Source organism: Neofelis nebulosa, chromosome 6, assembly GCF_028018385.1.
Source record: "Neofelis nebulosa isolate mNeoNeb1 chromosome 6, mNeoNeb1.pri, whole genome shotgun sequence".
In the NCBI taxonomy this organism is placed as follows: Eukaryota; Metazoa; Chordata; class Mammalia; order Carnivora; family Felidae; genus Neofelis; species Neofelis nebulosa.
Window position 1 is genome coordinate 70,238,063 of NC_080787.1, and position 22,945 is coordinate 70,261,007.

General features: G+C 38.7%; 1 protein-coding gene across 7 annotated transcripts in view; it reads left to right on the forward strand.

Moving 5' to 3' along the window:
• The window catches only part of CD109 (CD109 molecule), a 168,080-nt gene that overhangs the window by 117,056 nt on the left and 28,079 nt on the right, over positions 1-22,945 (forward strand). For all 7 annotated transcript variants that reach the window (XR_009263074.1, XM_058734482.1, XM_058734481.1 and 4 more), the window contains 6 exons: positions 2,272-2,413; positions 3,320-3,437; positions 6,259-6,372; positions 7,799-8,017; positions 9,288-9,432; positions 12,798-12,974. Coding sequence is in view for 6 of the 7 variants with exons in the window: in XM_058734482.1 (XP_058590465.1) it covers positions 2,272-2,413; positions 3,320-3,437; positions 6,259-6,372; positions 7,799-8,017; positions 9,288-9,432; positions 12,798-12,974 (915 nt within the window). In the remaining variant the exon portion in view is untranslated. The remainder of the gene's footprint in view (positions 1-2,271; positions 2,414-3,319; positions 3,438-6,258; positions 6,373-7,798; positions 8,018-9,287; positions 9,433-12,797; positions 12,975-22,945) is intronic.

Consider the following 22,945-nt stretch of genomic DNA (forward strand, 5'->3'; position numbering starts at 1 on the left):
ACTGTGTCCCTAGAAACCTTCTTAAGTGACTGGCATTCATTTTTCTGCTTCTCTTCTGGATCAGGGTTCCTAAGTACATAATGTATCTTGCAGTCAGCACTATGGCATCAGTAGTTACTCAAGGTCACGTTATCACTGGAACACTGCTTTACTTTTAACATTTCAAATGCCTATCCTTCTACCTTGGATATTCACTCACTCCCTTAAATCTATTGAATGCCTTCTTTGTCCTTACTAGAGACCAAATATCTTCCTTGGTCTTGACTTCTGGTTATTCTGGGTTATTGGCTCCTTCTGCTTTCACTTTCCTCCAGTACTTGGCCTGGACCACCATGATTATTCAGTTTGGTAGCATTCTTCCCTACTTCCTTGTCCTTCCCTGACATCTTCTTCATTAACCCAAACTCTGGAACATCTTGACTGTTTATCTTACCCCTCTGTTTCTGCATCCCACAAATACCTTAAATTCAGTATGTCACAAGCCAAGTTTATGATCTTCTCTTCCTTTACAACCTTGCTTTTCCTTAATATAATTTTATTGATATGTGATTCCTTGAATTGATATAATTTCAGACCTATGTTAATGAAATCATCATTTACCTAGATGCCTAAATCAGAAACCCACAACACATCCTTAGTCCCTTCCTCTCTGTCAGATGTGGGATTACATGGTAGTTAAGAAAAGGATTGCCATCAAATACTTCTGCCTTTAAGTTCTGGTGTTTTGACACTGAGAAAGTCAATTAACCTTTCTAAACCTCAAATCTCCAATTGAAATATAGTGCTAATAATATTATTGGTATTACAGGGGTATTATGATGTTAAATTCAAAAACATTTAAATTGTATGACACATGTTTAGCACTTATAAGTCTGCAATTACCTACTATTTTATTCCTCAGATCCAGTTCGTTCATTCATTATTTAATGGATAGTGATGATATTAATTGCATGCCTAGTATGTACGAGGCAATGAGATTTCAACTTGGTCTAGTGGGGCAAAACAATATAAAATTAGAAGAGTGTGCTGAGGACTGGGGTGGGGGGAGTCAGCATGCCATGGGCATACACAGAAGTCATCCACCCAAGAGGCAGGGCAGAATCATCTCTTGAGACTATTCTTCCTCTCCTCTCCTTGCTTCAGGCCCTTGTCAGTGTCTTGTTGACTATTGTAATAACTTCCTAACTTAACTGCTTTGCCCACCTTCCATTTCCTCCAGCTCTAAACCATTGTTCACACTGATGCCAGAGTTATCATTATAAAACATGAGCTGTGGGCTGGATCATGTTTCTAATTTATTCTAAAACCTTCAATAGGTCAAAATTGCTTAAAGGATCAATCTAAGTCCTTCAGCATGGGAGATTGGATATTTAATATCTGGATTTAGCCATTCTTTCTCTTCTCATTTTACGCCCCTCTTACCTAGTACTCACTGTCATATTTGGGACATGCCTTTGTACTTAGCTTACGTGCCCTGTGTCCCTTCCCCATGTGGGGTACTCTTTAACTGGAGACTTAAAGAAAACAGAATAAAAAACCCCCAAAACCCCTGCAAAACGATTTTTTTTCCCCTAGCCACACTATTTTCATCATTCAGATTTTGGATAAAATTAGCCGTTATTGTGCACAATAGGCATTTTTTATATGTCTGTGTCACTCTTAACATGTTTACTACAGTTTTCTATTTGTCTCCTCCAAAAGACTGTGAGTGAAGAAGCTCCCTGCATTCATCTTTGTATCCCTGGTACTGACTGTAGTCTATTTTTTTTTACATTTTATTTTGAAATAATTATAGACTTCTAGAAAAGTTGAAAAAATAGAAGTAGGTAATCCAGAGTTTGTATGGCAACATGGCTGTTTTTAAGTTAGTAAACAGGATGATTGTGGCATCTTATGGCTGGGATAGCCATTGGTAACTGGCACTGGGGAGCTAAAAAGAATAGAACAATTGAAGGTAACTTTAAAAATGTGATTTAACTTATTTTTTAGCAACTGCACTGTAAGTAGTTTTTTAGGTGTTGGCCATATGGGCAGGAAACTTTTTTTTTTTTTTTTTTTTTAAGTTTTGGCATTGCCGTAACTGGCCACAGGGCCTTGGGTAAGTCACTTGACTTCTGTGGGTCTCAGGTGTCTCATCTGTAAAACGAGAAGGTTGGATAAGATGAGCTCTAAAGTCCCATTCAGCTGAGAGGTGCTGCAATTCCATGGACTGAGTTTATAATCATTCTCTACAGGGACTTTTTCCTAACAGTTGCCAATGTTGATTTTTAGATGACAGCGTAGAACTTGCCGAGAGGTTTGTGGAGGAAAATGAAGGATACTTGGTAGATTTCCATGACTTTTCTTCGGTTAGCGATCCACGTGTCAGAAAGCATTTTCCAGAGACTTGGATTTGGCTAGACACCAACATGGGGTAAAGATTTATCATGTTCTTTGCTTATATATATTTTGTTTAGTGTTATTTTTAAACAAGTTTTGTGTTCTTTCTAATGTTTAAGTGCAAACATATTGTGGTTAAAGCTAAATAGACCAAGAGGTTTTTTTATCTTAGAACGATATTTAGTGTATTTAAATGTAGTATATAATAAAGCCACATGCAAATTGGGGCAGTGAGAGTATCATTAAGGAGAAGATAGACCTTCTTCTAATGAAGGGTGTTTTGAACTTCCTTGAAGTCTCATGGTTCTTGTTTGAGAAAATTGCTGAGAGTACACTTGTTGCCTTGGGGTGAGAGTACTGACGATTACTCTCTCTGCCTTGTAGCTCCTTGTAAAACATCCCCGTGAGCCACAGGGAGAAGCAGCACAGGTGGTGGAGGGACTCAGCTTAGTTGACAAACCCTGTGCTATCTGGTCTAATGACTGAGCAGATGAATCATGAAATATGCATATATTTTATAGTCAGCCATGTATGGAAACTTGAAATAAGACACAAGTCAAAGCTCAAAACACACACACACAAATACATGACCAGGATACGGAGGGAAACTTTCACGTAAATTGACAGAAATAAATCAAGTTAAATTTGAAAATAGGTATTTATTATCTGTACATTTATGAAAATAATGGTCATTCTGAAAGTGTAAACATTGTTGAAAGCTTTTAATGGAATATGAGTCAGGATGCAGTGTTATGGCCTTATTAAATGACCTGGTCCTTGAGAATTTGGGATCTGCCGTTTCATGCTCACTCAAAAAAATTTAGATAGGCAAACAATTTGGAAAACTAAAACTCTTCCAAAAATGGTTTAGGTTATGTTGACTTTTTTGGAAATGTGTCAGTTCTCGGGGTTGTGATTTTTGTTTTTATCTTGACTTTAGTTCCAAGATTTACCAAGACTTTGAAGTTACCGTGCCTGATTCTATCACTTCTTGGGTGGCTACCGCATTTGTGATCTCTGAGGACTTAGGTCTTGGACTAACCAGGACTCCAGTGGAGGTAGTATATGAAAGAGCTGCTTATAAGGGTTAAAGTGCCCAAAGCAAAAAAAGTGTCCACTCTTCAATGGATTTTCAAAAAACAATTGCTTATGATGTTGCTCAGTGTTTAGAGGTTCCTTGGCTTTTCCTTTTTGTTTTTTATTAGTTGTTTACTTTAGAATGTGAGCTGTATTGAACTCCTAAATGTGTTCCATCCATGTTAAGATTTGGATAAAAAGTTTATTATTGACTGAATCCAACCATTTCCAAAGGCCAGAAGACAGAGGGTTTCTGTGTGTCCCTCTGATAAGGATGAGCAGAACTTCTCAAGATGTCCCCTAGAAGACATGCCTTCACATTTCTGGTCAGATTGCAGCATATGTGACTTCCTAACCCAGTCGCTGGCGAGAGGAATATACACGTTTGGTCTTAGGCCAGTAGTTGTCACCTCTGTCATACCTGAAGTCCCCTTTTTATAACAGATATTTTGTTTTCCCCTTTACCATCTACAATGCAAGTCATAGAAAATATAGTATACTTACATACTCAATTAAAAAAATCCATATGATGCCTTAAGTGAAATATTGAGAAATAAAAGGAAAGTAATCTGTAATAAAGTAATACATATTACAGTATATAAGTTATCAGTCATAGCTGCACTAGGAGTCATACATATTTAACTGTTTACTCCAGGCATGGAATCACCCTGTGTGTAATAGCTGCAAATCAAGTTTGATGTACACGTATTGTTTCAGCCGCTCAAACACCTTGAGTAGTACGGCCTGTGGTGATGTCGGTTTCTGAAACTGAAGGACTTTTGGTAAAGTTACAAACAAAACAAAGGGCAGTCTTCTGTTGATTTATAAAATAGCTGTATTTATGAAAAATTCAGTGTGTATTGAGAAATGCAATATATTTCCAATATTTGGGTTCATATATAAGTTGGAATTAGGTTTGAAGTTCAGGTCATTACAAGAAGGTACTTTACATGAATGTCTGAAGAGATATTCAAGAATCATGAGGGACAGGGGACAGTTCTTCTGTCCTGAGCATTATAGACTTTCACCCACTATGTGTCAATGGTGCCCCTCAATCATTGTGACAATCTAAGACACTTTCACAAATGTCCAAGTAAACCTCTAGAGGAAATTACTGCTGCCAGTGACAACCATCGGCCTAAATTAATCAACGGCTGCTTTCAGAGGCAGGGTAGGGGTTCAGCTTCCCATGAAGGATTTGGCCAACAGTATCAGAATTGGGTCACCAATGAGGAAGTACATGTGCATGTATATGTTAGAACGTAGTAAGCAGAACATTGTCTAGACTTTCCACGAGTCTGAAACAGGGGTTGTTTGATTTGGCCACTTGGTGGAGTCATTATAGCACAGTAGGTCAGGAGCTTGACTTTGGCATCAGACATTCTGGGATCCATTTCTGGTTCCTTCATTTACTAGCAATGTGATCTTGTACTCGTTTCAGATATATCTGAATTTCAGATTTCTTTTCTGTAAAATATGTGCATAGAACATGCCTCCTAGGAGTTGTAAGAATTAAATGAAATTGTGTAAAGTACCTATAAACTGTTGGGACCACATTAAAGTAAAAAGTTTCTGCACAGTGCAGGAAGTAATCAATAAAACTAAAAGGCAACCTACTGAACGGGAGAAGATATTTACAAATGACACATCCTATAAAGGGTTAAAATACAAAATATATAAAGAACTGATAAACTCAGTACCCCAAAACCAAATTATCCAATTAAAAATGGGCAGAAGACATAAACAGCTGTTTCTCCCAAGAAGATGTTACAGATGGCCAGGAGACACATGAAAAGATACTCAACATCACTTATCATCAGGGAAATGCAAATCAAAACTACAATGAGCTATCACCTCACACCTGTCAGAATGGCTAAATTCAACAATACAAGAAACAACAAGTGTTGGCAAGGATGTGGAGAAAATGGAACACTCTTGCACTGTTGGTGGGAATGCAAATTGGTGCAGCCAATTTGGCTGTGCAAAACAATATGGAGGTTCCTCAAAAAACTAAAAATAGAATGTTATGATCCAAGAATCACACTACTGGATATTTACCCACCCCCCCAAATACAAAAATACTAAAGCGAAGGGACATATGCACTCCCATGTTTATTGCAGCATTATTTGCAATAGCCAAACTATGGGAGCAACCCAAGTGTCCACTGATAGATGAATGGATAAAGGAGATGTGGTATATGTGTACATATGTGTATATATCTGTGTATATATATAAATATTATTCAGCCAGAAAAAAGAATGAAATCTTGGCATTTGCAACAACATGAATAGAGCTAGAGAGTATAATGTTAAGTCAAATGAGTCAGAGAAAGACAAATACCATATCATCTCACTCATATGTACAATGTAAGAAACAAAACAAATGAGTGAAGGAAAAAAAAAAAACCCAGCTAGACAACCAAGAAACAGACTCTTAAACTATAGCACAGATGGTTACCAGAGGGGTGATGGGTGGGAGGATGGGGTAGTAGGGGGTGGGGATTAGACAGTACACCAATTATCATGATGAAAATAAAATAAAATGATAAAAAAATAAAGTTCCTAGATCCTGGTAGGCATTTAGTAAAATGTAGTGATTAATATGTTAAATACCATAAGCCACATAAGTTTATCATCATCATTCATTTGGGGTAAGTTGCTGTTTGTTTCCTGTTGATAGGCAAGTGGACATTTCTATGTGAAATTATAGGCTTCATAGGTTTTGTGAGATTTACTTTTAATTGCATGTAATATGAAGCATTTTGACTTTAATAAAATATGTATTCATTGTGTTTTTTCCAGCTACAAGCCTTCCAGCCATTTTTCATTTTTTTGAATCTTCCCTACTCTGTTATCAGAGGTGAAGAATTTGCTTTGGAAGTAACCATATTCAATTATTTGAAAGATGCCACTGAGGTAATGTATTAAAAGTTTTGTTAATCATTCATACTTCAGGAAAAAATGGAGAAAACACACAGGGTTATTAACGTTTGGGCATCTGGGCATGTAAGCATTTTATACATTTCTGAGAGATTGAAAATAAACACACTTTGTCAGTGATTTCTTCTACTTATTAATGTCTAAGGATTGTATTAGTGTGTCTGTCCTTTCTTTCTTAATTTCTTGCACATGTTTTCTACTTGAGCCACGTAACTTCCTTACTGTATGTGAGGCAGGTCTGTGTCTTTCCTGGCTCCCTGTGCTGTTTCCCAGCCTTCCCCACATCTAGAGCCATTGCCCCTTTGCACTGCCATTCTGTGTTCCTTGACTTATTCCTCTCAAGACCTGGCATAAAACTAGGATATCTTTCCTCACCCATTCTGTTCTGGGTTGTTTCCATGTTTTTATTATGTATTTTGTTTTGAATACAACGTATTCAAAACAAGGCTTTGTGTTTTGAGTCATGTGCCTAGTGTTTCCTTAGGTAGTCAGTTCCCTGGAAGGCAGGCTTAGGCCACCGTTTGTATTGTGCCCATAGTAGTGCTAACCAAGTGATTAATTCTTTCCCCCCAGAGTAAGTAGGACTATGTTATTAACTTTGTTAAGTGAAAATGCCACAATCTCATTAAGCACTATGTTTGTAAATTATTTTTAAATTGTACTTTTTAACGTAGTCAACAATGGTACTTTGAAAAGAGCAGAAGATCTGGAATCAGAAGGCCTGGATTCGACGTCCCACTCTACCCCTTGCCAGCAAATAACTTAATGTAAAATGGGAATGATAATTCTTGTTTCTACAGAAAGTATTTTGAGAAAAAGATGAGAAAATGAATGGAAAACAATTCATGAAGTGTAAGGCCTAGATAAATGCCATCCTTGGCAAGACTGGCAACTTTGACAGACTTTACACAAGTTTACAACCAACATATGCTTCAGGACTGATGTCTGCATCATTCTTTCCTTGGGATAATTTTAGCCAAGACTCTCAATAGATGTAATAACCCTACATCCTGTTTGTCTTAGGTTTTTCTAATGGGACCAGTGTCCTAGGATGATGCAGTTAAATCAGGCTTGTGGCAATACCGTGACATGAAATAACCTTTCTGGGCACATCCTTCCCACTCAAAGCCTTCGGATGATGATAGAATTTAATGTTAGTGGGAGTTTAATGTTAGAAATGGAACCGAAGAGTGCCCTTGTCCCACAAATCTTGAAGTGGATGACGAGAACATAGGAAAATGAAGTTTTCCCTGATAACCTTCTCATCCTCTTCTTGGCTGAATCTCTGTCTCCTATTTCTCCAGTCTTGAGCCTCATGGATTTAATAGCACTTGATGTGGTTAAAGCAACACTTTACTTATGAGCGTTTATTATACAAAACTTTTGATAATTTTCCTTCCAGGTTCAAGTAATCATTGAGAAAAGTGACAAATTTGATATTCTAATGGCTTTAAATGAAATAAATTCGACCGGACACCAGCAGACCATTCTGGTTCCCAGTGAGGATGGAGCAACTGTTGTTTTCCCAGTCAAGCCAACACACCTGGGGGAAATTCCAATCACCGTCACGGCCATTTCACCTGCTGCTTCTGATGCTGTCACCCAGAGGATTTTAGTAAAGGTAAATGTTTGAAGTCTTGAATAATTGAAACGGAAATATATAATTAAAAAGGAAACAGAAGATGGTTTTTCTCTTGGTTAAATTTGTTGGCAAGATATAGTAGGTCATCTCCTCCACCCTGGTATTGTCTAATTGTTATCTCATCTGTGTGTAAAGATACATAATATGTTTTGGAAGTAATCACCCATTTCCTCTTCAAATTTATGATATGTCTATATAGCAAATCTCTTTTGCAGTCAATTAATTACACTTACAAACTGTTTTACATTAGGGTCCTATCAAATCATGCCAAGTTGAGGGGCACCTGGGTGGCTCAGTCAGTTAAGCGTCTGACTTTGGCTCAGGTCATGATCTCATGATTCGTGGGTTCGAGCCCTGTGTCAGGCTCTGTTCTGACAGCTGGGAACCTGGAGCCTGCTTCAGATTCTGTGTCTCCCTCTCTGTCTCTGCCCCTCCCCTGCTTATACTCTGTCTCTCTCTCTCTCTTAAAATTAAATAAACATTAAAAAAATTAAAAAAAATCATGCCAAGTTGATATGTAGATTTTGAATCTACAGTTGTATGTATTTTGAATGTATAGTTAGAAGCAATTTTGTAGATTTTTCTTTAGAGAAGGCATTATGCAGAAAAACTCAGCCTGGTGGGTAAGCACTTGTGTCCTGGGGTGAGACAGCCCTAGGTTCAAATGCCAGTTCTGTCAAGTGTGACTTTGGGGAAGGAGTTTGATCTCTCTCTCTCTTTTTAAATCTCTCTTTGGATAATAATAGGATTTACCTCAGAGAGTTTTTATCATTACCTTTTCATCTTCTCCTTTATCATTTCAATTGCTATTTCTTTTTTTTTTTTTAACTTTATTAAATGTTTATGTATTTTTAAGAGAGAGAAAGAAAGACAATGCGAGAGGGGGAGGGGCAGAGAGAGAGGGAGACACAGAATCTGAAGCAGGTTCCAGTCTCTGAGTTGTCAGTACAGAGCCCCACATGGGGCTTGAACTCACGAACTGTGAGATCATAACCTGAGCTGAAGTTGGATGCTTAACCGACTGAGGCATCCAGGCACCTCTCAATTGCTATTTCATGAAATGTTTTATCTACTTTAATTAGAAAGTAAGCATTTATTAACAGATTTGAAGCAGGAATCAAAAATACTAGGTATTTACCTAATGTACGCATAGTGCAGACACTGCAGGCAAGATGTTTATCTTATTTGCATAAAACTCTGTAGATGGATGAGTGGAGACCATGTTAATTGTGTTCCTTTTTTCCAACAGGCTGAAGGAATAGAAAAATTGTATTCACAATCCATCTTGTTAGACTTGGCTGTCCACAAATTACAAACTCCCCTGAAAACTTTGAGTTTCTCATTTCCTCCCAACACAGTGAGTGGTAGTGAAAGAGTTCAGATCACTGCAATTGGTAAGAATACAGTATATTGCCATGACTCCAGGTTTATGTGTATATGTGTGTGTGTGTGTGTGTGTGTGTGTGTGTATAACACATTTGTTATCTATTATAGATGTATTTTCTAAATTAGTCCTAATGAGAAGAGGTTGCTAAAGTTTTTAGTTGGTACCAACTACTGATTACAGTAGAAAGACTAGCAGATATGTGTTCTACCTAGACCAGTTCTCAATCTCAGTGTGCATCTGAATCACGTGGGGATCTTGTTTAAAAATTTTTTTTAATGTTTCTTTATTTTTGAGACAGAGAGAGACAGAGCATGAGTGTGGGAAGGGCAGAAAGAGAGGGAGACACAGAATCTGAAGCAGGCTCCAGGCTCTGAGCTGTCAGCACAGAGCCTGATGCAGGGCTTGAACTCACAAGCTGTGAGATCATGACCTGAGCCGAAGTTGGACCCTCAACCAACTGAGCCACCCACGTGCCCCACGTGGGGATCTTGTTTAAAGGAAGATGTTGGTTTAGTAGGCCTGGGGTGGAGCCTTGGATTATGCATTTCTAGCAAGCTCCCAGTTGATGTTGATGCTTCTGATGTGTGTGAAGATCACTCTTTGACTAGCAGCGCTCATTTATAATGTGGCTTGAGGGAGGGATTCTTTTTTTTTTTTTTAATTAAAAAAAATTTTTTTTCCAATGTTTATTTTTGAGAGACAGAGCATGAGTGGGCAAGGGGCAGAGGGAGAGGCAGACACAGGATCCGAAGCAGGCTCCAGGCTCTGAGCTGTCAGCACAGAGCCCGACTCGGGGCTCGAATCCACAAACCATGAGATCATGACCTGAGCCGAAGTCAGACGTTCAACCTACTGAGCCACCCAGGGGCCCCAAGGGAGGGAGTATTTCTAAGGGCAGAGCTTCTGGCTTCTGTGGCTTTCAACAACTGATAATATCAGAATCTTGTGTGGAGCTTTGTAAGAGCTGCACTTCTGACCTATGCAATCAGCATTTCTTGAGCTATGGTTAGGGTGTGTATATTTTGAAAAGGCTCCACAAGTGCTTCTGATGACCAAACGCTGAGCTCTCTTGCCTAGAGCAGTTCTCTGTGCAGGACACAGATAACCTTTATAACAGGAAGCAAGCCACTGACTTCACCCTGTCCTAGTCACCTTCTGGCAACCTAAGTGTGTTTTTGCATCAGCTGTTAAACAGAGCTTCCACACAAACGATTTGTTTATATAATTGTGCTTTACAAATAACCGAAGGAAATGTTTAGATTAATGAAGATTAACGAATATTAATAGTTTGTTAGGTCTTCAAGATGTCAGGACCTAAGGCACTTTTTCAGAAGTTATTTTAAATCTCATCTGTAGGTGTAGTGTTTTCCATTATAACTCCAACAACCAAGCCCTCCATAGAGGACTTTTTGGGAGCCTTGAATATAATTCTTAAAAAAAATTTTTTTAATGTTTATTTATTTTTGAGAGAGGTAGAGAGAGACCGAGTGCAAGCAAGGGAGGGGCAGAGAGAGAGGGAGACAGAGAATCCGAAGCAGGCTCCAGGCTCTGATCTGTCAGCACAGAGCCTGATGCAGGGCCCGAACTCATGAACTGTGAGATCATGACATGAGCCGAAGTCAGACGCTCAACCAACTGAGCCACCCAGGCTCCCCTAATTCTTTTTTAAAAATTAGTATTTATTTATTTTGAGAGAGCGAGAGAGAGAGAGAGAGAGAGAGAGAGAGAGAGAGAACGGGGAAGGGGCAGAGAGAGAGAGAATCTGAAGCGGGCTCTGTCTGTGCTGACAGCATGGAGCCCCAAATGGGGCTCATTCACCTTGGGTATAATTTTTAAGAAGAATTAAATAAGCTCTCTACTTAGAGGAATAAATTCTCCCACAGTGTTGTGATGCTGGGAGGTGCAGCACGCACACAGGGGATGCAATACACATGCACACACATACACACATACACACAAAGGGAAGAAGACTTGAATTTCAAATGTATACCACCACTTCTTACATTGAATGAATCTATCTTTGGTTACTGAAATACTGTTGAGGTTTGATTTTTAACCGTGGCACAAAGAATGGCTTTTCAAGTTGTATTTTTATATGATACATTTTTTAAAATTTCTTTTTAATGTTTATTCAATTTTGAGAGAGACAGAGAGGCAGAGCGTGATCAGGGGAGGGACAGAGAGAGAGAGGGAGACACAGAATCTGAAGCAGGCTCCAGGCTCTGAGCTTTCAGCACAGAACCTGACATGGGGCTCAAACTCACAAACTGTGAGATCCTGACCTGAGCTGAAGTTAATCAACTGAGCCACCCAGGTAGTCCTATATGATATTTATTTAAAAAAATCTATTTAGTAGTCCAGAATATTAGTGTGAATATTAGTTTGCTTCTTTGAATGTGGAGAATCTAAGTTTATGTTCATTTTAAATATTAGAAACCATAAAAGCATAAGTGGTAATAATATAACCTCTATTTTTCTGTTAACATCTGTTAACGTGTTAACAGGTGTTAACATCTAAACTTTAAGACATCATATGCTAGCATGGCTGCAGCTTATTCATTTAAAAGAGGGCTTTATTTTTTAGATTCATTTTTTAAAATTTTATTTTAGGATTAGATGCTCACTAAGTATTTGGACTTGGAATGGTGTAAATTTCTAAAATATAATAATAGACAGAAGAATGTTCTTCTCCATACAGCTCAACCACAGTGGGGTCAGAATTAGAACTCAGCCTCTGTATTTCTGAATTTTTACTTGTTTCCCCAGTCATGGTATTAGAATTTGGATAGAGGTGTCTCTTAAACATGCATTTTGTTTAATTTTAGATTACTAACTTTGAAGAATATTCCTAATCCTTTTTGACTGTGATATTCATTGAAAGACTTTGACTTGTTAATTCTACTTTGTTGTTGCTAAATAGAACACAGTGAAAACTACTCTAAGCCTTGCCCTTAAAAAAATCTTATAGTGTCTTAGTAAGAAATCAGAATGAGGTTCTAGCTATGTGAAGAATACTACTAATAAAACATTCCTTTCCTATATAAAAATGATGGTTTCCTGATGATCAATCCCTGACATATTTTTGTCCAAGAATTATTTTTTAAACTTATTTTTTGCCTAGTGTATGCCACATCTTTAACTGAGCTAAGAGTCTAATGTGTCACATAATTTACAAGTTCATTGCCACTGTGTTATGAGTTATTTGGCCAGTCTTCCTAAAAGTTTGATGTAATGTTTGTACTCTGTTCCAAGCAGTGGAATAACTATTGCTTCAGTGTCCGATGCCTTCTGTACTTAATGGGAGTCTCATTGCCACCAGGAGGTATAGTTATTGAGTATTTGCTGAATGTATTGAATATCTTGTGCTTTCAGGGGATATCCTTGGTTCTTCCATCAATGGCTTGGCCTCATTGATTCGGATGCCTTATGGCTGTGGTGAACAGAATATGATAAATTTTGCTCCAAATATTTATGTTTTGGATTACCTAACTAAAAAGAAACAACTGACAGAAAACTTAAAAGAAAAAGCCCTTTCATTTATGAGGCAAGGTAAGCATTTTAGAAATATGCTTTTATTTGTAAAAACTTTTTTTTTTTTTTTTAGGCAGAGTTCACCCTATGCCATATTTCAGAATAAAGTCATTTGTCCTTGCTCTGTGGTTGTAGGACTAGATGGTGCTGAAATGTGCTAAAAGAATGAGCAATGGGAAGATGTAATTGTCACAAATTGCTGCTAACATGTTTAAGGAGTTAGTGTCCAGGGGGGTTTGTATTTTTTTTTTTTAATGTTTATTTTTGAGACACACACACACACACACACACACACACACACACACAGTGTGAGTGGGGGAGGGGCAGTGAAAAGGAGACACAGAACCGGAAGCAGGCTCCAGGCTCTGAGCTGTCAGCACGGAGCCAGATGCAAGGCTTGAACTCATGAGCTGTGAGATCATGACCTGAGCTGAAGTAATGGCACTTAACCACCTGAGCCACTCAGGCGCCCCTAGAGGGGCTTGCATTTTAATAAGGGGCCTAAAATTTAAAGCTACTAAACATGTAGAGGACTGATTGTTCATTTATTCATCCCACATTTATGGAGCATCTGTTAGTGCCAGTGTCAGTTCCACTGCTAAGGAAACAGAGGAGGTCAGGGCCTTTCTTCTCAAGAAATTCTCTGTTCAGTGAAGACAGTCTGTACATAAACACATGTGGTGTCATGGGGCGGGCACCTTCTCAGTGAGTTTAAAGTGTCAAGTAGGTGGGAGTTAGGAGGGAACAGTTTGCATGGGGGGGCCCTGCTGGCCCTTCAGAAAATGCCACACTGGGGATTACTCTCCCCTGACTCCTTGAGAGGTGTCTGTTCCCAGACACCAGATGCTTTGTGCCTGCAACTTGCAAATAACAACAGTTATCATTAGCTGAGTGCTTATATGTGCCAGGCAGTGTTCTAACCCCTTTGCACCTAATACCTCATTTAATGCTCACAGTGTTAGTATTGTCCCCCTATTTTTACAGATGAGGAAACTGAGACACAGAAAAGGTAACTTTCCCAGGGTCATGTAGCAAGTGAGTGGCGGAGATGGGATTTGAACTCCTTGCCTGGCCTGAGAGTCCATGCTCTTACAGTCCATACTTAGAGAACAACAAAAACATTTTTAACAAGAATAAAGTAAATTTGATTTCCTCAAATACTCCAGAAGCCAACCACCCAAAGTTTCAGTCTCGCTTTTGCTCTTCCATGTTAGGGAACTTCTAGCCAAATCTCTGTGTGGCTGAGTTTATCTCTCGTTACAATTTGGGATACCTGCTGCCATCAAAGTCGTGAGGATTAGAATGGTTTATGCAAAATGCTAAAAAAATCCTTGTTCAGTATAATCTAAAAATCGAGTCCACACTTTTTTTTTTTTTTTCAACGTTTATTTATTTTTGGGACAGAGAGAGACAGAGCATGAACGGGGGAGGGACAGAGAGAGAGGGAGACACAGAATCGGAAACAGGCTCCAGGCTCTGAGCCATCAGCCCAGAGCCTGACGCGGGGCTCGAACTCACGGACCATGAGATCGTGACCTGGCTGAAGTCGGACGCTTAACCGACTGCGCCACCCAGGCGCCCCTCGAGTCCACACTTTTAAACTCCCAAGTGTTTTGTTATTGTTTTTTTTTTTAGAATGAATGGGTTAAATGCAAATAGAGGTCAGCTGTTAGGTTTTGTTAACTTCTCCACAGTTAAGAATTAGAAAGCTTAAAGACACTATTTTGATGTGAGCTTTTCTTCCAGGTTCCCTCATTATGTAGGGGCGTGTTTATCCTGAACAAAATTTTATGTAATAATGGTAATAACTAACCCTGTTTAAATGTTTTACAAGTGTTTTCGTTTACTTCTCCCCAAAACACTAGGAGGTGGGTGTACCGTCACTACTACCATTTTACAGATGAGGAAACTGAGGCACAGGATGGTTACATAACTTACCCCTGTTTACTCCCAGGTGATCTGGTTCTGGAATTCATGCTCTTCCTCAGACCTATAGGGGATAACTTTATTTTGCAATGTTCTTAGGTTGTTAAAAGCAGTAAGCTTAGGATGGAAAAGGTCCAGGAATTGGCCAAGATGCTTGAGTATGGCCAATGTGCAAGAGGTCTCAATGGGGCTTCTGATAAAATAGTGAGAGAGGAATGTGGGCTCCTATAGGGAACGAGACAGCAAAGGTTAGAATCTGAAGTGTCAGGTTAGACCAGAGTGAGCTGTAAGATGTGGGAGTGAAGAGGAAAAGCTGGCCAGTGTCCAAAGCTCTCCCTGGGGTAGGCTGGCACAGACAAGGGCTAAGAGAGAGGAAGGGGGTTGTGAGTCAGGAGCCATAGGCTGCATGAGAGGATAAACTGAGGAGGGCCAGGGACTGGAATCAGAACGGGGTGTGACGTGGGTGCTGCTGTGGGGAAAGAGATAGTAGTATATCTTCCCTCAGATTAGAGACAGGCCCTGCAGGCCTCAAATGTGGTTAGGTGTTCCAGGAAGTCCTCAAAGATCTAGCAATTGGTTCTTTCCAGACAGAGCTGCCCATTTAAAATTATCCTCCTTCAGGGGCACCTTGGTGGCTCAGTTGGTTTAGCGTCTGACTCCTGATTTCAGCTCAGGTCATGATCTCATGGTTCATGAGTTCGAGCTCCGTGTCAGGCTTTGTGCTGGCAGTGCAGAGCCTGCTTGGGGTTCTCTGTCTCCTTCTCCCTCTGCCCCTCCCCTACTTGTTCTCTCTCACGCTCTCTCAAAAATAAATAAATAAACTTTAAATTATCCTCCTTCATACATGTATTTGTAGATCGTTCGTATTTAAACGCAAGAGCTTATATTTTCAAGTTCTATCATAATTAGGGTTAGGTAGTGGCACCAAGTGCTCCCTGTGGTAGTCAGTGCCATGCTAAAAACAAATGAGATTTTACACATTGCCATAATGGTTATATTAAAGGAGATGAAGAATATTTGGGATTGTCATAATTTAACTCTGTACTGTTTGAAAACAAGATTCTGACGTATTCAAAATTTGGTATGACTGACTTCAAGCAGAAAGTACATAGGACCTAGACTGTTGCTTTTTATAATTTTGGTACATATTCTTTGGGATAATTTAATGAAATAAAGCAAAATATTTTAGAAAATGCCACATAATTCCATATTTTATATGCTTTATGAATTGTAATGTTAGGCTGGTTTCCCCCAGCCTCGTTTTCCCACCCATAAGACAGGGCTAATAAAATACCCAGTTCATGGGGCTGTTTTGAAGGTTAAATAAAACATTTTCATACTTTAACACAGTAAACACCCAATAACTCTTAGGCATAGTATAGTTAGTTGCATCTGACCAGGGAGTTAGGTTCCACAGTCAGCAAGTAAGTCTTGTCCATCTGCCTCAAAAGCAAATGTGAAATTCTTCCACTGTCTCCATCCCGTGGTGAATCCTTCCATTCAAATACTGTCACTGCTCTCCTGGACAACTCCATTGGCTTCCCTTTGGAAAGTCTGTCTGTTATGCCCATTCCCCTTCAATACAGGCTCGCCATATAATAAAAGGGATGTTTTGAAAATGTTAAAATCATGTCACTTCCTTGCTTAAAATTCTTTAATGGGTTCTCCAGTGGGTGAACTGGCCTTGCCTCCCTCTCTCACCTTGCCTGAGGCTGCCCTCCCTTGGCTCACTCTTGGCTACATTTGGAACACTCACTCCCAGCCCCATGGTGCTTCAGGGTCTCTCACCTTGCTCTTTCTTCTCCTGGGATCCTCTTCCCTGGTCTTTCCATGGCTTGGGTCCTTCTCATCATTTAGGTGGCATTTCCCTCAGAATGGCCTTTCCTTTCCATTTAGAAACTCTCATTTATATGACTCCATTTCATTTTCTTCACCACACTTCAAAAAAAATTTTTTTTTAATGTTTATTTATTTTTGAGAGAGCGAGAGAGAGAGCACGAGCAGGGGAGGGTCAGAGAGAGAGGGAGACACAGAATCCGAAGCAGACTCCAGGCTCTGAGCAGTCAGCCTGATGCGGACTTGAACCCACAGATCGTGAGATCATGACCTGAGCTGAAGTTGGACGCTTAACCAACTGAGCTGCCCAGGTGCCCCTTCTTCACCACATTTAACATTATTTAAAATTAACTTGTTTGCCTGTTATCTGTGTGTCTCCTTCGCTAGAAGGTAAGCTCCCTGACAGTGGACACCGTGTTTAATCTTCTCACCATTGTGTCACTATATAGGCAACTCCATAAATACAGACTGGATGAATGAATTACTGTCAATATTAATTTCTTTGAGCTTTACGTTCATCATCCTAAAGTGGAGATTGGGCCCAGAACATCTCTCAAGTACTTCCATAATTCAGTGATTGTTTATAAACACTAAAGGTTCTACCTGGCCTTGGCAGGTTCTTCTTAGCTAGGAAATGGGACCCGTGGCTTCAGCTCACCTTTTGAGCTGGCGAAGTGGCTGATGGAAGTCAACACAGTGGAGTTCCCCCAAACACATTATTTCACATGCTGAACTGAATTGTATTTCAAAGTAGTGGACAAAAGCTTCTTGGTATAATGATTTTCATTTTGAAATCAGTGTCTCATTTCAGAGACTGTTTTTTCTTTTGCCATCACATTTGCCAAAGTCCTTTAAATATACCGTAGTTGTTTTTATTTTTCAAGAAATTAAAGTGGCTTTGGCATCAGTCATGATTATATTATTTAAATGTCATTTATGAACAGCGCATTGTTTTACTTAAATCATGCTTGGCCCAGGAGCCTTGTAACCTAACCCATTGTTTTTTTGTTCAAAACAACAGCTACATCATTGAATGAAGTCTCTTTTGCTGTCAGAAAGAAAAAATAGAACCATAAAACAAAAACTGTTTTTGATAAGGATTGGAGATCCTATGAATTAGAGATTTAAGTCACTTGTTTTCCTCAGATATTTAAATCATAGTGCCTGTGGCTCTATTTTTGAAGCATAGACTCAGACCAAGCCTAGTTGAAAACGCATCGTATTTTTTCCATTGACATAAAAACGGGAAAAATAGGTTTGAGAATTCTGCTGCTGCTTCTGGTCGTCACAAGAGCGGCTAGAGGCGATAGTGAAGACACTGAAAAACTAATAATCCAGGAAGTAAGTTTGCACTTTCCATGTGCGGTATCATACAGAGTAAGGGTGTTGAGGATGATTACTTTTCTTTTAGTACAGAAAATGTTTTTTATCAGCTTTTTACCAGAGGAGGTGAGTGATAGAGTTACAAGGAGCTGATTTTACTTCTTTTGTTTAAATGTAATTTTGACACTTGAGGTAAACCAAGTCACATTATGTTTAGAGTCTTTTTCTATTTGTTTCTATGAACAGTGTTTTCATTTTTCTTATGATAAATTAAAAATATTTTACATTCGTGGCCATTCCAAAGAAAATTCATGACCCAGTAAGTATGTATTTGTCTGGCCCTTTATAAATAATAGTTCCTGGGTCATTATCCTATCAACTCTTAACTTCTTCTGTATTTTAGTTTTGAAAAGTATCTCCTAATTCCTACTGAACTATTGCTTTCTAACTCAAGAGCTATTCATGAAACTAGGAACTTAGGGCAATACTTCTATTTCCTCATAAACTTTTAGAGAAGACCATAGTTTTGCCTTTTTTACCTATCACGAAAAGTCTCTAACTGAGGGGACTGCCCTTGAATGTTGAATCGTTGTGTTTATGGTAAATATTCCAGCCAAGTCAACAGGGTCCTTCAGGATAAGCAGCTGAGGGTTCTCTGATGATGCATGGCTGGTTTAAGGTGAGGAAGGAAACCTCAAAGGATATTCCTATGAGGAGAGTCATAGAAGTTCCTCTCTCTAGGTTCTGATTCTCTTCTTTGTTCTGCCATAGGAGCAGAGCTGGAGGTTTGGAGTCTAGGGTCATCTAAGCCAGCTCAAGAAATATACTCCACAACTAGAGATTGTCTGTGAGTCCTCCCCCTCCTCTGCGCTGGCTGCCCCTAGGAGAGGAATGGTGTTAGTTGTTGATATTAATGGGGACTGTTGGAGGTCAGCCACCTGAGGGGTAATTTCCATAAGCGCTGATCTCATCTGCATGATCTCATCTCTCTGGTTTTACAATAACTCATACTTGGAACTGCAGTTGTTGACGTGATTTGGGGGCTTGGAGGCACATGGTCCTGTTTTTAGAAATTGGTCCTTCTCCCCACAGAGGCACCTCCTTTAGTGATGATGGGTCCTGAACATTTTCTTTTCTTCTTCTTTCTCCTCTCCTTTCCATCCCTCCCTTCTCTCATCTCCTGCCTTCTCCTTTCCTCCCCTCCTCTGTCACATTGAGTTCACAGTGAAACTCTGCTATCTGGTGGATTTAGTCTTGAATTGGAAATTGAGGGAGAATGTCTTGGACTCTTTTGCTAATTTCCTTTGTAAACACTAGAAAGTTATTCTGCTTCTCTGTGAACTCTGACTGCCTCTGAAAAAGAAAGAGATTATATGATATGTTATTTTCAAGGTTTATGAAGACTAAAACATGTTGAAGTGAGCTAAAGTAGTGTTAATAATGCCTATCATTTTTTTCCTATTCTTACTTGTTTTCTTTTTTGAATATGTAGAACATTAATATGTTTCCAAAAGTCAAACTTATTCTAAAAGGTATATGTGAAGGGGTATCTCTCCCTCTTGTATCCCTTCTCCCAACTCCTTGTGGGTAACTTCATTTCTAGTTTCTTTTTCTCTGCAGAAATGAACACATATATATTTTTTCTTATTTCCTCTTTTTCTTACACAAAAGGTAGTATATGATACATGCTATTTTAGACTTTGTCTTTTTCACTTAATAGTGCATCCAGGAAATCACTCTTATGAGTTCAGAGACATACTCCTCATCTTTTTTTCACAATTGCATAGACTCCACTGAATATGTTCTACAGTTTATTCAATCAGTCTCCAACTCAGGGGCATGTAGGTAGTTCCAGTGTTTTTGTTTTTGTTTTTTTCTTTTTAAGTTTATTTATTTATTTATTTATTTTAATTTTTTATTTTTAACGTTTATTTATTTTTGAGACAGGGAGAGACAGCATGAACGGGGAAGGGTCAGAGAGAGAGGGAGACACAGAATCTGAAACAGGCTCCAGGCTCTGAGCTGTCAGCACAGAGCCTGACGTGGGGCTCGAACTCACGGACCGCGAGATCATGACCTGAGCCGAAGTCAGATGCCCAACCGACTGAGCTACCCAGGTGCCCCTATTTATTTATTTTGATGGAGGGAGGGAAGGAGAGAGAGAAAGAGAGAGAGAGAGAAGTGGGTGGATAGAATGTATGGAGGGGGCAGAGAGAGAGAGGAGAGAGAGAAAGAATCCCAAACAGGCTTCAGGCTTCTGGCACAGAGCCCAATGTGGTGCTCAAATTCACGAACTGTGAGATCATGACCTGAGCTGAAATTAAGAGTAAGATGCCTAACCAACTGAGCCACCCAGGCGCACCTACTTCCAGTATTTTTGCAATTACAAATGATGCTGCAATGAATAATTTTCTGCACATATTTTTGGATTGTTGGAGGTGTATCTTCAGGGTAGAATCTTAGAAGTGGAATTATTGGGTCAAAAGGTATAGATACTCCCTTACACAGCAGTTGTGCATTCTGAGTTCCCTCTCGCAATGAAAGAGGTACTGGTCTCCTTACAGCCTTCCCAAGGGAATGAGTGGTCAAACTTTTGAATCTTTGCTAATAGGATGGGTGAAAAATAGCATCTCAATGTAGTTTTAATTTGCATTTCACTTACGAAGTTGAACATTTTCTCATATATTGAGGTCCATCTCTCTCTTTTTTGTGTGTGTGTGAAATTGTTTTTTTCTTTTGTCCCATTTTTTTCCGTAGGATTTTTACTTTTTTTCCCCTAAACTTAAAATATACTTTATGTAAATATACGTGTAGATATGTAGTAATTATATATAAAGATATATATAAAATATATATGTTAATATTAGGGACATTAGCCATTTATCTGTGTTACATGTTGCAAATATTTTCTTCTAATTCATCATCTTTTAACTTTGCTAATGGTGCGTTTTGCCATGGAAAAGTTTAGAACAATTTTTTGTGGTTAAATTTGTTAAATATTTTCTTAAAAATTGGATGGTTAGAAAGCCTTATCCTATGCTCATAGTATGGAGTGATACCTATTGTTCATTGAGGGCTTGCCATGTAAAACGTACTGTTCTGAGGACTTTTCATACATTAATCACTGAAAGAGTTCTGTGAGCTAGCAGGAAACAGCAGCTTTGGAGACATAAACCTTGGCTATGTCCGGTCATAGAAGTTGGCTAATTTCTGGCTTCAATACCTCCCAGCTGTATGACCTTGCACTTGGCGTGTTCTGAGTTCCAGTGTCATTAGCCCTCAAGATGCTACCTCTAGATAGCATCTCCATCATAGGGTTGTTGTGAGAATTACCTAAGTTAATATCTGAAAGGGCTTTGAACAGTTTCTGACACATAGTGTTGGATAAAGGTTGGATATTTAATTATCGTACTGTAGTATTTCAGTTTTAAATATCAAGATTATAACCCCATTGTTTAAATTAAGCAAAATTCTGATATCACCTAAATGTTGTTTATATTTCTTTTACTATAGGTGTTAAAGATCACCATGAAACAGTGTCTTGTTTTTTACACTCTTTATCTTATTGTAGCTTAAGTCAGATACTCAGATCTGGGTGTCTTGGGAAAGGCAAGAAGGGAGGACAGTTTGGGACATGGCAAGAGCAGATTATAATTTTAAACCATTAATGCTCATGTTTTGTTAGTTAAATATGAATAATTCTAGTTATTGATTCTTCTAAAATGTGTTATTCATAAAGTAAACTTTTTTTGTTACTGGAGTTTACGAGGGATTGAATTCAACATTTTATAAATGTTTCTGGTTGCCAGGCTCTATGTGACCATGCTGCAAAGTTCATCCTGTGTGACATCACCTGCCTGTAGTGGAATCTTGGATAAATTACTGCTATTTTAATTTCATTTTTAGCAACTTACTTTGTTGTGGGTTGTTTGGTGAATCTTTTAGTGTTTGGCCTATGATTTCTCAGTCACTGGTCTTTGAGACCTGCATGCATTGCTTTGCAAATATGAAACATCTGCCTTATTTGCACTATTTGTTTGCGAATATGAATCATCTGCTTTTATTAAAGCAGCTGCATGAGCCTTAACCCCCTCCTCGATTTACTTGTATAGTGAGACTTCATTACCACTGCTGGGTTCTTTTTTGTTTTTTGTTTTTTTAATTTTTTAAAATGTTTATTTATTTTTGAGAGAGAGAGAGAGAGAGAGAGAGAGAGAGAGAGAGAGAGAGAGAGAGAAACCAAAGCTCTGAGTTGTCTGCACAAAGCCCTATGTGGGGCTCAAACTCATGAACCATGAGATCCTGACCTGAGGTGAAAGACACTTAACTGGCTGAACAACCCAGGCACCCCATGTTTTTTTCTTTCTTTTTTTTTTATAATGAGAATTTGGATTGAGGTGGTTGGTACACCAGTTGGTCCTTTGGTTTACCTCAGTTGGCCATGGCCAAAAAATTTTAAAGCAATTCTCTTAGATTATTTAGCAATTTTCCCCTGCTATTGTTGGCCTAAAAATTGAAAGTATTTTTACCTTTCATTTTAGCCTTAAACTTTAATTATGATACTTTAGGTACAAACAGTTTTATATGATTAAGCATGGAAACTATTGTAGTAAACACTACAGAGTTAAATAAAACTTGGCCTTTAATTTTGCTTGCTTTAAAACGGCTAGAATTGTTGTCTCTGTTATAGTATTCTTCTGAATTTAATTTGGGGTTATCACAGTTCTTATTTTACACATTCTACTTAAAAAGTGTTGATATTTTAAATCTCTCACAGCACTTAATGTAGAAAGTATTCAATATTAGTTCTTAATTTGATGTCTTCTTTCCCATTCTCTGTTCATGTTTCCTCAGTATAGAGTCATGATTAGAAACTCATTCATTTCAAGTTGTGATACATTGAT